The sequence below is a fragment of the Coregonus lavaretus genome (assembly GCF_964263955.1).
Source record: "Coregonus lavaretus genome assembly, chromosome: 6".
NCBI classification, from domain to species: domain Eukaryota; kingdom Metazoa; phylum Chordata; class Actinopteri; order Salmoniformes; family Salmonidae; genus Coregonus; species Coregonus lavaretus.
In genome coordinates, this window is record NC_139993.1 from 13,251,487 (window position 1) to 13,266,486 (window position 15,000).

The 15,000-nt window shown below is 52.1% G+C and overlaps 4 protein-coding genes across 4 annotated transcripts; all 4 read right to left on the minus strand.

Moving 5' to 3' along the window:
- Window positions 1-225: 225 nt before the first annotated feature.
- LOC311130804 (histone H3.2) lies at window positions 226-636 on the minus strand (the record flags this gene model as incomplete). The annotated part of the gene is made up of 1 exon (XM_084163602.1): window positions 226-636. The coding sequence occupies one exon, from the start codon at window positions 634-636 to the stop codon at window positions 226-228; it is 411 nt and encodes a 136-aa protein (XP_084019728.1).
- A 482-nt stretch (window positions 637-1,118) lies between these two features.
- On the minus strand, window positions 1,119-1,505 carry LOC311131216 (histone H2A; the record flags this gene model as incomplete). The annotated part of the gene is made up of 1 exon (XM_084164068.1): window positions 1,119-1,505. One exon carries the CDS (start codon window positions 1,503-1,505, stop codon window positions 1,119-1,121), a length of 387 nt encoding a protein of 128 aa, XP_084020194.1.
- A 7,519-nt stretch (window positions 1,506-9,024) lies between these two features.
- Window positions 9,025-9,648, minus strand: LOC311130229 (histone H1; the record flags this gene model as incomplete). The annotated part of the gene is made up of 1 exon (XM_084162927.1): window positions 9,025-9,648. The coding sequence occupies one exon, from the start codon at window positions 9,646-9,648 to the stop codon at window positions 9,025-9,027; it is 624 nt and encodes a 207-aa protein (XP_084019053.1).
- Window positions 9,649-13,220: 3,572 nt separating this feature from the next.
- Window positions 13,221-13,532, minus strand: LOC311130300 (histone H4; the record flags this gene model as incomplete). Its single annotated transcript, XM_084163032.1, has 1 exon — window positions 13,221-13,532. The coding sequence occupies one exon, from the start codon at window positions 13,530-13,532 to the stop codon at window positions 13,221-13,223; it is 312 nt and encodes a 103-aa protein (XP_084019158.1).
- Between the last annotated feature and the right edge of the window lie 1,468 nt (window positions 13,533-15,000).

The window sequence follows — 15,000 nt, forward strand, 5'->3', positions numbered from 1 at the left end:
ATATATATATATATATATACACACACACACACACACACATTGAAGCTAGACTTCAGGCAACGAAAAGGTACAATACGTAGCTTTTAGACGTGTTAGTGAACAACATACATGGTGGGTAATGTAGAGGTGCGTGTATACATGGAACAATTGTGCCTTTTTGATGGAAATATGGAGGTGGCTCTTAAAAGAGCCTTTGGGGGATTTTGGAGTTCAGGTCATCCTCATTTATGCGCGCTCTCCGCGAATACGGCGGGCCAGCTGGATGTCCTTGGGCATGATGGTCACCCGCTTGGCGTGGATGGCGCACAGGTTGGTGTCCTCGAACAGGCCGACCAGGTAAGCCTCGCTAGCCTCCTGCAGGGCCATCACAGCGGAACTCTGGAAGCGCAGGTCGGTCTTGAAGTCCTGGGCGATTTCTCGCACCAGGCGCTGGAAGGGCAGCTTGCGGATGAGCAGCTCAGTGGACTTCTGGTAACGACGGATCTCTCTCAGAGCCACGGTGCCGGGCCTGTAACGGTGAGGCTTCTTCACACCGCCGGTGGCCGGGGCACTCTTGCGAGCAGCCTTAGTGGCGAGCTGCTTCCTGGGGGCTTTGCCACCGGTGGATTTGCGAGCGGTTTGCTTGGTTCTGGCCATGGCGCTTCTCTGACAGTCGGGAGTATAGCCTCGAAATGCCTATGTGAAGTTTATAAAGCCGGCAGTGGCGCCTGCTGATTGGACACCATCTCCCCACCACCCCGATTGGCCCGTTGCGCAGGCCTCCTCCGTTGGCCATTGGACGGGAGGCCCGGCCTCTCCAAAATTCAAACTCCCGGTGCGCGCGCGCAATAGGACGCCGCCGGCCCTTTACGCATAATAATAGTCGCCAAAGTCAAGAGTGACATCTTTATAGGCACGTTGTAATCTAATGCTAGCCTGCTATGGCAAACGAGGCCTAGTAGGTGTTGTTGTTCATGGAAGGCCTCATGTGGGCACAGAATGTCGAAATAGTTGTGTATACACCCACTCAATGTGTAGCGGTCATAGAAAGGTACTTTGCGCTTTTGGAGAGCTAGGTGGTTGGCTCTTAAAAGAGCCTTTGGGGGTTGAGTAGTCAAGTTGAAGTCGCAGTAGCGAATTTACTTGGCTTTGACTGCCTTCTCGGTCTTCTTGGGGAGTAGCACTGCCTGGATGTTGGGCAACACACCACCCTGAGCGATGGTCACACCGCCGAGCAGTTTGTTCAGTTCCTCGTCGTTACGGACGGCCAGCTGCAGGTGACGGGGGATGATACGAGTCTTCTTGTTGTCACGGGCAGCGTTGCCGGCCAACTCCAGGATCTCAGCAGTCAGGTACTCGAGCACGGCGGCCAGGTAGACTGGTGCGCCAGCGCCCACACGCTCGGCGTAGTTGCCTTTGCGCAGTAGCCTGTGCACACGGCCCACGGGGAACTGGAGCCCGGCACGGGATGAACGGGTCTTTGCCTTCGCCCTGGCCTTGCCTCCGGTTTTGCCTCTTCCGCTCATATTGGTATCTTGAGAAAGTCACAGAAAGTCTGAATGAGCCGCTCGCCACTTCGAGAGCCGTACTTATACCTCGCCACAAGAGGCAACGATTGGCCACCGGGCCGGTGTGGCCTTATCCAATTGGAGCGAGGGACAGACAGACAGACAGCCCTAAGCCGGTTCCCACCCACAGGCAGCGAGTGAGAGGCTACTTTGTGTCCCTCCGACTTTGTTACTTTGTGTCATTTCGCGTGAGCGCCAAAATGTCCGACATGAAATCCTCACATTATTTCTCTCCAAATGGGAAACAAACAGCTGGTGAGGGTGCACTCTTGAGTTTGAAATCGAAGCCACTATAGTATTGTTATTACATGGCACTTGTAACACATCACAGCAGCCTGCCTCTGAACGATTAGTTACCGGAGTGTAACTCCAGTTCTATGAGTGGAGCGGAGCCCCATAGGGGAGCTCTGCTCCTAGTGGTTTACCCTCTGCCCTAAGGCAGATGCAGCCTGAAGCAAAATTATGCACACACCTACAGCCAATAGGAGTACAGGTGTCCCTATATAAGGAACCCCGTTCCCTCAATCTGCCTCCCGAGATATTATCTTCAGCGAGACTAGAGAGGGTCGGTAGGGCCTTAAGTCCTATGGGGCTCCGCTCCACTCATAGAACTGGAGTTACACTCCGGTAACTAATCGTTCTATATCGTGGAGCTCCGCCCCATAGGGGAGCTCTGCTCCTAGTGGTTTAAGGCGGAGCGAAACGCTCCAAAATGTACTCCCTGCCGAGCCTAACACTTCCCATTAAAAAATGAAAAGGTCAAGCCCAGCAATGGCTGCAACCAATTCCCGCAGTACTGCGACTAAAAACCCATCAGGGTGTCACAATATACCGCGTCATCGGTTATAGACCCGCCCCATCTAGCTCAATGACAATGTCAATGGCTATTGGGCAGATCAATAGAATAGACGCCGTGCTAATCTGTACTAGCAGATAGCCGTGCCTCAATATTCTATGGAACAAAATATACCAGTCATACTAAACTGAACCTCAGATAGATGACCTCACATTCTGTCCACTCAGTACATGTTTCTATATGCTGACACTGTCAGCCAGGAGACATGCCACAGAATATGCTCTTCATCCAAAGCGGACCTGATAGAGACCAGTCTATCATCCTGCTTCTCCCTCCTCTACCTCAAGATTCTCCTTCAGCTGTGCTGAGTGCAATCGAGATTGGAGTTAAAGGGCTTATCCTTGACATAAGTCTTCCTAACCAGAGCGGACCTGATTGGAACCTGTCCAAGGTCCTGCTCTGTCCTCTTTTTCTAGCTCAAGAACGCCTTTCAGCTCTGCTGAAATTTGATCGAACAAAAGAGTTAGAAAACATGTCCATAATATGTTACTTCTAATAAAAGCGGACTTGTGAACTTATTCACAATCCTGCTTTCTTTCTCTATTCTGCTCATGATCTCCCTTCAGCCACGCTGAGTACAGACCGAGCCAAAGAGTTAGAAGACATATCCAACAGATAGAAACGGATAAAAGGAGACGGTGTCGACCATGACGCCGCTCTACAAATATCCTCTACCTCTGTTCCTCTGAAAAGAGCAGTAGAAGCTGCTACTCCACGAGTGGAGTGCGCTCTAATACCCTGAGGCGGTTGTTGCCCCGCCGCCTCGTACGCCGTCTCAATGCCTTCACAAAGCCAATGAGACAAACGCTGTTTTGAAAGTGGTCTACCCAATGCAGCCGCACCGTGACACACAAACAGCTGAGGCGATGACCTAACCGCTGCTGTGCGCCTAACGTAACACGCCAAAGCGCGTACTGGGCACAGACAGTGAAGCTTTTCCTCACTCCTCTCCCCATGGGGAGGGGGATGAAAAGCCCACAATTCCACGATCTGCGATCTATATGCACTGTTAATAACCTTCGGCACAAATGCCGGGTTAGGACGTAACACCGCTCTGCTCAGATCGCCATTAATGGCTAAGCAGTCGGGTCTCGTCGACAGTGCACACAAATCGCTGACTCGTTTAGCAGTAGTCAAGGCGAGCAACAGCGCCGTCTTGATAGACAGCATCTTGAGGGGTATTTGATTCAATGGCTCGAACGGCGACTTACATAGCGCTTCGAGAACCAATGCCAAATCCCACTTGGGCAGCGTAGCTCTAGGTCTTGGCCTAAGCCGTTGCGTTCCCAATAGAAAACGTTTCACTAATGAGTGACTGAACACACTTTTTCCGTTAAACCCTTCATGACCAGCTGAAATTGCCGCTGCAAACACTCGAATAGTGGAGGGCGATTTCTGCTTATCAAACATAGACTGTAGGAATGAGAGCACACTCTCTACCTGACAGCTCATGGGGTCCACGTCCTGTGTATCACACCATCGTGAGAAAACGTTCCATCTGCTCGTATACAACCTAGAAGTGGAACCGGCTCTTGCGCCCTGTATTGTTCTGATCACTGCATCAGACAACCCACGGCGCTTTAACCTGTCCCATTCAGGAACCAAGCCTTCAGTGGTTGGCCGATTATGGGCCATTGCCCTATCGAGCCTCCCGCCTGAATCAAAGCGTCTCGTCGATGTGGAATTGGCCAGGGTGGCGCAATCAACATCTGACTCATCTCTGCAAACCACGGAGCCCCCGGGCGATCGGGCGCTATCAGTATCACTGACAGCTCCTCTGACCTCACCCTGGCTAACAGTGGGAGAATGCAAGACAGCGGAGGGAATGCATACAGGAGAACTCTCGGCCACGGGTAGTGCGCGAATGCGTCTCTTCCCAATGGCGGTTCGTCCTGGTTTCTCAGAGAGAACCATAGGGGACACTGCGCGTTCACACGTGACGCGAACAGGTCCACTTCGGCTCTCCCGAATTGTTCCCAAATCTGTAGAACAATGTCCGGGTGCAGACACCACTCGTCGTCTCGAGGACCCCCTCTTGACATGATGTCTGCCCCTACGTTCAAGTAGCCCGGAATGTGTGCTGCTCTCAACGAGCGAAGGTGCTTGTGAGCCCACAGCCACAATTCCACTGCCGCCCGATGAAGGGCGGGAGACCTGACCCCTCCCTGGCGGTTTATGTGAGCCACTGTGGTTCGGTTGTCTGACCAGACCAACACATCGCGACCCCGAAGGGTAGACGCGAAGTGGGTCAAGACCAGTCGCACCGTTTCCAACTCTAGGAGGTTGATGTGACGACCTGATTGAGGCCATGCACCTCCTATCGCTTGAGACTGACATGTCCCTCCCCATCCAGTCAGAGAGGCATCTGTAAACACTGGAATGTAGGATGACACCTTGCCCATCGGGACTCCGTGCGTGAGAACGCACGGGTTCCGCCAATAGTCCAGGTCTGCTCTTAGCGAGAGAGGAACCACCACCAACCGATGACGTTGACGCACTGGGTCTAGTCTTAGTTGGGCGAACCACCGCTGTGCTTTGCGCATATGCAGAAGCCCTAGCGGGACCACAGAGTGGGCTGCCGACATGAGACCCAAAAGTGACATGATCGATAGCGCCGTTACTGTGTGATTCGGACGACACTTCCTCAGGGCTAGTAACAATGCTGCCCTTTGAGGGTCCGAAATTCGTGCCCTCATCATTACAGTGTCTAGCTGTAGCCCCAGGTAGACAATCTGATGACTGGGCCAGGGTGCGCTCTTTTTCCAATTCACAGCAAACCCCAGACGCGTGAGATGAATCACTGTCTGTGTCGTGTGTGTGAACGCCAGCTCTGCTGACGGGGCGAGAATCAGCAGGTCGTCTAGGTAGGCTAATAGCCTTATCCCTTGATGACGCAGCGGTTCCAATGCCGCCTCCACACATTTGGAAAACGTTCGAGGTGCCAGGGCGTACCCAAACAGCATCCTTGTGAACTCGTACGCCACCCCTTGAAAGGCGAACCGCAGAAACTTTCTGTGGCGCGATTGTATCGGCACATGAAAGTACGCGTCCTTTAGGTCTATGCTTGTACAAAAACCTCCCTTCTGAACACATTCCAGTAGGCGTTTTGTCGTCAGCATTCGGAAGGGCCGTTTGGTTATGCTCTCGTTGAGAATGCGTAAATCCAAAATCAGCCTCACTCCCCCCGTCTTTTTTGGCACTAGGAAATAGGGCGAGTATAGCCCCTTGTTCCTTTGCTCTCGGGGAACTACTGTGACCGCCTCCTTCGCCAAAAGTTCCGTAATCTCTGATCTCAGAGCGGCTACTTTGTCTGGCGTTTTCATCACCGTTTCCACCACTCCCCTGAACGGGGGTGGGGTCCGATGGAATTGGAGGGCATAACCCTTCTCTAACGTCTGTTCTAGCCAGCGTGAGAGGGTACAGCTTCGACGCCACTGCCAGCAATGCAGAGAAAGCGGGTGCGCACGAAGCTGTGGTGCGTCCAGTAGGAAGGACCTGTATTCCTCTATGGCCCTCGCCGCCGCTATTCCCCAGCACTGGGTTGGTGGAATAGCCCAAGGCGGGCCCCCTTTGAAAGGGAGAGGACACATCAGCTCGTTCTGGGAGAGTCGGGGGCTTTGATACGTTGGTTACGACCGTAACTCCAGTAATCTTGCCCTCCGTGAACGCAGCACGGGTCTGAACTGCACTGTCTGAGGTACTGGCCTGAGACAGAGCGCTCTTCCCGGAAAGCGATTGCGTCATCATGTCATTGTCTGACTGAGACTGCCGCTTAGCATGAGACTTATCCTTTACAGAACTCAACAGAATCTGAAAGGTGTGATCTCTGACTGATACCACACGGTGGTGCCACAATGCCTCTTTACTGGTCTTAAGCGGCTGTTCAACGACACACTCAATGTGTGGTGAGCTGCGCTCAGAGCCATGGGCATTGATACGTTCAGAATAAGCCGGAGGCGTCCATACCTTGGTTATACCTGTAACCCTGGTATTCCCGCTCTCCGTGAACGTCGCACGGGTCTGATCTGCGCTGACTGAGGCATTAGCCTGCAGCAAGGCGTCATTCCCGGTTAGCGGCTGCGTCTTCATGTCACATTGGGACAGAGACAGCTGTCTGCTGAATGTGAGGTATCCTGAGATAAGCCAAGACGGTGTCTTGGTATCTTTCCTCCCTTCACCTCCTGTGTGCGTTCAGCTCTGCACCTCTGGTGGGCTGAACTACGCTCAGTGTGGTGAGTATTAGCGCGTTCAGAAAGAAGTGGGGGCGCCGATACACTGGGAAACTTCGTCACCGTGGTAATCGGGCCCTCCGTGAACGCAGCATGGGTCTGAATCGCACTAACCGAGACCTTAGTCTGCGATAGTGCGCCATCCCCAACTAGCGGCTGCGTCATCATGTCTCCTGACTGAGACTGCAGCCTGCTATGAGAGGCACTCACTACAGTACTCCTTGGAGTCTGTAATGTGAGGTCTCTTTGAGATAAACCAAGACGGCGTCTAGGTATTATTCCTCCTTTCACCTCCTGTGTGCGTTCAGCTCTGCACCTCTGGTGGGCTGAACTACACTCAGTGTGGTGAGCCTGGGCGCGTTCAGGAAAAGGTGGGGGCGCCGATACACTGGGCACCTTCGTGACCGTGGTAATCGGGCCCTTCTTGAACGCAGCATGGGTCTGGGTCGTACTAACAGAGACCTTAGTCTGTGATAGTGCGCCACCCCCAATGTGGTTATTATCAGCGCGTTCTGAGAGAAACGGGGGCGCCGATACGTGGTTACGCCCGTAACCGTAGTAATCAGGCCCTCCGTGAACGCAGCACGGGTCTGAACTGCACTGACTGAGGCGTTAGCCTGAGACAGAGCGCCGTCCCGGATAGCGGTCGCGTCATCATGCCATTATCTGGCTGAGACTGCAGCCTGCTATGTGAGACACTCACTACGGCACTCCTAGGAGTCTGTAAAGTGAGGTCCTATAAGGTACACTTAATACCTTTTATATACCTGCCTTATGTGTGCATTCAGCAACGCACCATGGTGGGCTGAGCTGCACTCATAGTGGTAAGAGAGAGAGCGAGAGTGAGGAAGGTCGAACGCTCTCGGATGTATTATGGAAAAGGGGCTCTTTCTTGACAGTGTCAAGTAGAGCCAACTCTTTATTACACACATCAACAAAAAACATTCTCCTCCATACACTCAACGGTAGAGTGGGGGGGGGACAGTGGGCTCGGTCACAGCAGGCGCTGTGCCGTCTTCCGTTCTCTCCCCCTCGCCTGTCATAAACGGCGTCTCTTCTGGCCGGCCCTTCGGGTGATGCCAGGATGACGCTTTAATGACCTCTCTCGCCGGCACCTCTGGCGCTGCAGGGGGGGGCGAGGCCCGCTCCCTTGCTGCTGGAGGCCGCCGTCTGACGCCAAGCTGTAGCGAGAGTAACGGCCGCCCTTCCTCATATCCACTTCCGGGTTGGAGGGAATGGGGGGCAGCTTAATCTCCCGCTGTTTAGCAGCCCACTCAATGAGACCTGAGAATTCAGGCACAGAGAGGCTGTGGCGTCATCATCCAGGGATGTAATGACCTCACAATTTCCCGAAGGAAAAGGGGGGTTAAACATCTGGGTCAGTGTAATGAATTGTTCCAATAGAATATTCATTTCTTCCCCAATAGCCCTGTCATCTCCTGAGTCAGTGCCCTCAGATGATGCCTCAGCTGAGACTAACACTGATAGCACATCCTCAAGAGGAATATCCTCCCTAAAAATGCCCAATGCTGCTTCCACTCCTTCAAAAAAGGAGGGCGCAGCTGGCGCATAGTGGGGGATTGATGAAGCTGTCCCTGGCGTGCTGTGCCTCTCAACCCACGAAACAATGTCGGGGGGGGTCGACAGCCGCCAAGGGGAACAGCGACATTGAGCTCTGAAAAGAGCTTTTGTTAAATGCTTACCTTAGGATAAGCTTGGTGTGCTCATTGTAGGAAGACGTTGATGGCTGGATATCAACGACGAGATCTTCCTGAGTCTTCTATGGCTTCTTCAATTCTAGTCCAGTCGCTGAAGATAATGGGAGGCAGATTGAGGGAACGGGGTTCCTTATATAGGGACACCTGTACTCCTATTGGCTGTAGGTGTGTGCATAATTTTGCTTCAGGCTGCATCTGCCTTAGGGCAGAGGGTAAACCACTAGGAGCAGAGCTCCCCTATGGGGCGGAGCTCCACGATATAGAACGGGAATAGCCCAGTGGCTCATATATAAATATGGCTGTTGAGGGTGCACTCGTGAGTTTGAATTCGAAGCCACTATAGTATTGTTATTACATGGCACTTGTAACACATCACAGCAGCCTGCCTCTGAACGGGAATAGCCCAGTGGCTCATATACAAATGGCTGGTGAGGGTGCACTCGTGAGGTCGAATTTCTAAGCCATTTTGGCCCTCTATTATATTCCTCTCCCTTCGCACACACCCAGAGTGGGACGATGTTGTGTGCGTAAAAGTAGCCTAGTGTGCGTAATTTCTTTTTCACGACAGATAGTACATGGAAATCAATGCGCTTTCTATGGAAAGAGGTGGGTGGCTCTTAAAAGAGCCTTTTGTGGTACAACATGTGTCGAGTAGAACACTGTTTGTAATAGGTTTACTTCTTCTTGGGGGCTGCCTTCTTGGCCTTGGCTGCCTTGGGCTTGGCGGCTTTGGGCTTGGCTGCCTTTGTAGCCTTCTTGGGGCTCTTGGCCGCCTTCTTGGCCGCTGCGGCGGGCTTCTTCACCTTCTTGGGGCTCTTGGCGGCCTTTTTGGGTGTAGCGGGCTTCTTGGCCTTCTTGGGGGACTTCTTTGCGGCGACGGCCTTCTTGGCTGCTACCTTCTTGGGCTTCTTCGCCGCGGCGGGCTTCTTGGCGGCCACCTTCTTTACTTTGGGAACTGCGGTTTTCTTGGCGGGCTTCTTTGCCTCGACGGCTTTCTTGTTGAGCTTGAAGGAGCCGGATGCACCGGTGCCCTTGGTCTGGACCAGGGTGCCCTTGGTGACGAGGCTCTTGACTGCGATCTTGACGCGGGAGTTGTTCTTCTCCACGTCGTAGCCGCCTGCCGCCAGCGTCTTCTTGAGCGCGGCCAGGGACACGCCGCTCCTCTCCTTGGAGGCGGTCACAGCCTTGACGATGAGTTCTCCTACGCTGGGTCCCGCTTTCTTGGGCTTGGCTGCTGCCTTCTTCTTGGGTGCCTTGGCCGGCGCTGCGGCTGCGGGTGCTGGTGCGACTTCTGCCATGTCTGTCTGTCTGTCTGTCTGTCGTTTGGTCCGGTACACACACACACACACACGGTCTGCGAGGAGTAGTTTGCTGTAGACGCTGCTCTGCGCTATTGAAGCTCCACACCGAGCAGGGGGCTGGCCTTAAACGCGACATGAGAACCATGTAGACTCAAGGCAACCAGCTCGGCTTCTCTGGGCTGGCCAAATGCTCTTTCACTTGTGTTTTCTGTTCGCCTATATCGGCCCGAAAGTCACCGACGGAGCCGTGTTTTTGGTCCAAAAGCGAACGGCCCAGCGAGCAGACTTGTCTCCGTTCAGAATAAAGTAATGTGGGCCGCGGAAGGGCCGTGCATTTTGTTGCGGCTCGCTCAAAACCTCACCGTTCGACTGTCGGGTGGAGCGGTGCGCACTGGTTTTCCTGTGCTATTTGTCTCCTAAATGGCCTAAAAGTGCATCCGATTGCGAGCAGCACTTGTTGTGTAGTGAGCCGAGATGTCTGGCAAGGGAATCAAATGGTTTGGGGTCCCCTGATGTGGTCAGGGGTGTTTTAAAGAAGCGCTCTTTTGGGGACCTTAAAACACATGCACCTGTGAGGCCTGGCTGAGACTAGTGTTGTACCTCAAGTTTCAGGTTGTATTCGTCATATGTACAGGATCCACATGGTATAAACAGTCCTACGACATGCTTACTTGCACTATGTGTGTGTGTGTGTTATTGTATTAGTACTTTTTGTGCACTGGCAGTGTGAGTGTTGTTGTTGTTGTATTTGTAGCCTACTATTTCTACACAGTGAGATTGTGTGTTGTCTTCTGGTAGGTAGGTAGGTAGGTAGGTAGGTTGGCTGTCTCTACTAATATATTGTTCACCTGCTTGACTCCGCAGCGTGACTCGCCTCGGTCTTTGTGTCTGTGGGTCTTGGTGTCTGGCTGGCGCTATGGAGGCTGGCGCCCCATGGGTCATGGCGCGTTGATATAGGCCTAGATAGAGGGAGTCTCTCTCTCTGTCTGTCTCTCTCTCTCTCTCTCCCCCCAAGTGGGACAAGGGCTGCATATGTGGTTGGACTGGGAGAAGAATCCCAGCAGGTGCATGTGGGTCAGAAGGTTGATTGCGGCCTCTTTTCTTTTCCTTGTTGTATATATGTATGGGGCGGCAGGTAGCTTAGTGGTTAAGAGTGGTTAAGAGCGTTGTGCCAGTAACCGAAAGGTGGCTGGTTCTAATCCCCGAGGCGACTAGGTGAAAAATCTGTCGATGTGCCCTTGAGCAAGGCACTTAACCCTAATTGCTCATGTAAGTCGCTCTGGATAAGAGTGTCTGCTAAATGACTAAAATGTAAATGTATAGGCTATCCCCAAGGTAGTCATTGGGATCCGCTGCTGCTCCAACGACTATCGCAAGGGCCGCCCGCTCGCTCACTGTGTTATACTGTGACTTGGCCTACAGACACATTCATATCCTCACGTGGAAGCAACTGCCTTAGCTGGTAGAGCACGGCGCTTGTAACGCCAAGGTAGTGGGTTCGATCCCCGGGACCACCCATACACAAAAATGTATGCACGCATGACTGTAAGTCGCTTTGGATAAAAGCGTCTGCTAAATGGCATATTATATTATTATATTTATCCTGTTGCCTCATGAGGGTAGTAGGAAGGAAAATACACTATGTGCCTCAAATGTACTACACTTTACATGGACATTTTGAGTCATGTAGCAGACGATCTTATCCAGAGCCACTTACAGTTAAGTGTGTGCCTACATTTTCATACTGGCCCCCCTTGGGAAACGAACCCGCAACCCTGGCGTTGCAAGCGCAGTGCTCTACCAACTGAGCTACAGGGGACTATATATGTATGATGCGACCTGGACCGGAAATGACCCGTTGGCAATAAGGGCTACGTATATATATATATATATATATATATGCCTACTCCTATTCTTCCTAGACGGGATTATTCACCCCCTTTTTATTCTTGCCATTATCGTTCTCATTCACATCATTAGGGTATAGTCCAATGATGGAGCGTCCATTCTCCCCGTCCGTGTCCTACCGATTCAGGAAGTCGACTCAAAATGACTATCCGCTCATTAAACGACAAAAGGCATTTCTTTCCATTCAAACCCAACAGACTGCTTTTTTTATTTACACCCTTTGTCAAATGGTGCCATTTTTCATTGCCTTCACCTGGAATGGAGGCCGACAAACATGGGTTACTATTCAGCGTGCAAAGACAACAAAAAAGGCGCGCTAAACCCCTACGCTGGAACGGGCGGGGGAAATGATACAATGTAGCCGTTCTCCGAGCCGGCGCGCGCCGCCCATTAAACAATGATACAATGTAACGCAGCCTACCTGCGCATTCATTCGGTGGCGATGGAAATGCTCTTTTTACTGACAGAGTGGGTGGCTCTTAAAAGAGCCTTTGGGTTAGTAGAGCAGTCCAAATGCGCTGTTTACTTGGAGCTGGTGTACTTGGTTACGGCCTTGGTGCCCTCGGACACGGCGTGTTTGGCAAGTTCACCGGGGAGTAGCAGGCGCACGGCGGTCTGGATCTCCCTAGAGGTGATGGTAGAACGCTTGTTGTAGTGGGCCAGGCGAGAGGACTCTCCGGCGATACGCTCGAAGATGTCGTTCACGAACGAGTTCATGATTCCCATGGCCTTGGAGGAGATGCCGGTGTCGGGGTGGACCTGCTTCAGGACCTTGTACACGTAGATGGCGTAACTCTCCTTCCTGGACTTTCTGCGCTTCTTGCCGCCCTTCCCTGCGGTCTTGGTGACGGCTTTCTTGGAGCCCTTCTTGGGCGCTGACTTTGCTGGCTCGGGCATGATGATGTCTCGTTGCTTCTCAGAAACGAATGAGGGGGTGAAGGGCGCTTACCCGTCTTATGAAGAGGAAGCTAATCAAAGTCGGCGGCCGTGGACACTCCCCTGCTTGCTCGTAGGCGCCCCTGCTATTTGCCCAGTGGAGCTCTAGCGCTCAAAAGAGCCTTCCGCTCAGAGGCTAGCTTCCCGAACAAAGACAATTGAGGGCGCGCGCGCGGGTCCTCACCCCCTCCCTCCTCTCTATAGCCTATGCTCTGTGACCGATGGGGAATTGTGTGTTTCAAAAGGGGGGCCTGAATAGTTGTCCGAATGGCACGATTGTTGTGCCACATAATGCTGGTGATAGAATTGCCCACGTTGGCACCGTCAGACATAGGGCTCCCATTTTGGACTGTGTGTGTGTGTGTGTGTGTGTGTGTGCGCGCGCGCGAACGCTGTCCCCCTCTTTTCGAGCCACATCTACCGACGGGTGGTGGTTTTATGTTGTCCAAATGCCACTATTGCTTGACCCAAAATAACAACGTCACTACACTTTGCCACTGTCAGATATAGGCCTCCCTCTGTGCGCTAAAACGGGAAGGGACATTAGAATCCGCTATTTAATACTCCCTGTCCACTCGAAGTGGCTCATACTTTCCTATCAAATAGCATACGGAAGAAAAGAAAAAAACACTATATGGAATGGGCCCTTTTGAAGCGGATGTGGGTGGCTCTTAAAAGAGCCTTTGGGTTCGAGTCGGGGTGTTGAGGTTCCGAAGAGAGTGCGTTTAACCGCCGAAACCGTACAGGGTGCGTCCCTGTCGTTTCAGAGCGTAGACCACGTCCATGGCGGTAACGGTCTTCCTCTTGGCGTGCTCGGTGTAGGTGACTGCGTCACGGATCACGTTCTCCAGGAACACCTTTAGGACACCGCGGGTCTCCTCATAGATCAGACCGGAAATACGCTTCACGCCGCCGCGGCGAGCCAGACGTCGGATAGCGGGTTTGGTGATTCCCTGGATGTTATCGCGGAGAACTTTTCGGTGACGCTTGGCGCCTCCTTTTCCAAGTCCCTTGCCGCCTTTGCCTCTTCCAGACATGGTGTGTTCGCTAGTTGAGTTCAAGTGAATGAATGACTTCAGCGCCGGTGCGTGGTGCGCTATTATCTGCGTTTGGTCGACCTGATTGAGGCCATCGGCACAGAAAGCGCGCCTCTGTGATATGTTCGGAGGCGTTGCAAAGGGGAGGGCGCTCGTTCTAGGGGACTAGGGAGGAGCGATTACAAAGGTGACGTGAAAGCAACTACCGTGCGCGGGAAACATACTCCAATACTGATATAGGCTATGTGGAACACAAGGCCAAACGGTGACAACTGGGAGATCAGCTAGTACACTGTGTCCCTGTCCTCATATTGTTGTTGTTGTTGTTGTTGTTGTTGTTGTTGTTGTTGTTGTTGTTGTTGTTGTTGTTGTTGTTGTTGCACCTGATTTTACTCATTGAGGACTTGCTAATTAGGTGACAGGTTGTTCAGTCAGCTGTGGCTCTCCAGGGCTACAAGAAAAATGGGTATTGTTGGGGGTAGGCTACTCTACCGCTGGAGTTGGGAAACACTGACCTAGTAGGATGAGTCTGTTTAGCTATGGAAGGACGTGTCGTATTGACTGTCATTAATAAACATCACTCTTCTTCTTTCTTCTCTAGACACCACTCGGCCTGACAGTAAGGGGGCCAAGAGGACCTGGGGTGCGGATGGGAGGGGTGGTGATCCCTCTGCAAGCTGGAGCGTTTACAAAATAGTTGTCATCATCCTTATGCCTAATGTGTGTTGCAGCCAAACAGCACACACTGTTTGTGTGACTCCCTGACATTACGCAATGATGTAAGCACATTTGGGAATGTCTTCCATATTGTTGCATAAAGACGACCGTGTGCATAAACTGTGAGACCGAGAGTGGCGTACCTTTACCCACACACACACACCCACACACACACACACACACACACACACAATGAAGGGATTGATTTCCTACGCATACAGAGGTGATAGTGATGTGCCAATATTGTATGGTACCTTTCTTAGCAAACCAATAATAAAGCTTCTTATAATGGAATTATTGTTATGATGTTGATCATTTGTATTGCCGCAGGATAGCCTCAGATGTGTCGTCAAAGAAAGGCCACAGAAAGAGGGCCCGTCTCAACTGTTCATTTCAAAAGGGACAAATTGGGGGGGTGCACTGATGCCTTAAGGGCCCAAGAGCACAGACTGCCACTTTATCATTCAGTGCAGTTGAACATCTCACATTTGACTAGCTTTCATAGGACAACTTATTGTTGCCATAATTGTCTCTTACCTGTACTTACTGGCTGCCGGCCCTCGGTGGAGTATATCGAGGAACAGAGGGTGCCTTTTAGGATAAGGACTAACAAGGTTTTGACTAGGTGGGATACAGCTACGACCGGAAGTGACTTTTCCCTAGCAGTTTAGGCTAATTAGGCTAGAGTGCAGATACTTGACATGTACAGTACAACAACAAATCACAGAGGGCCTGTTACCACACCCTATAG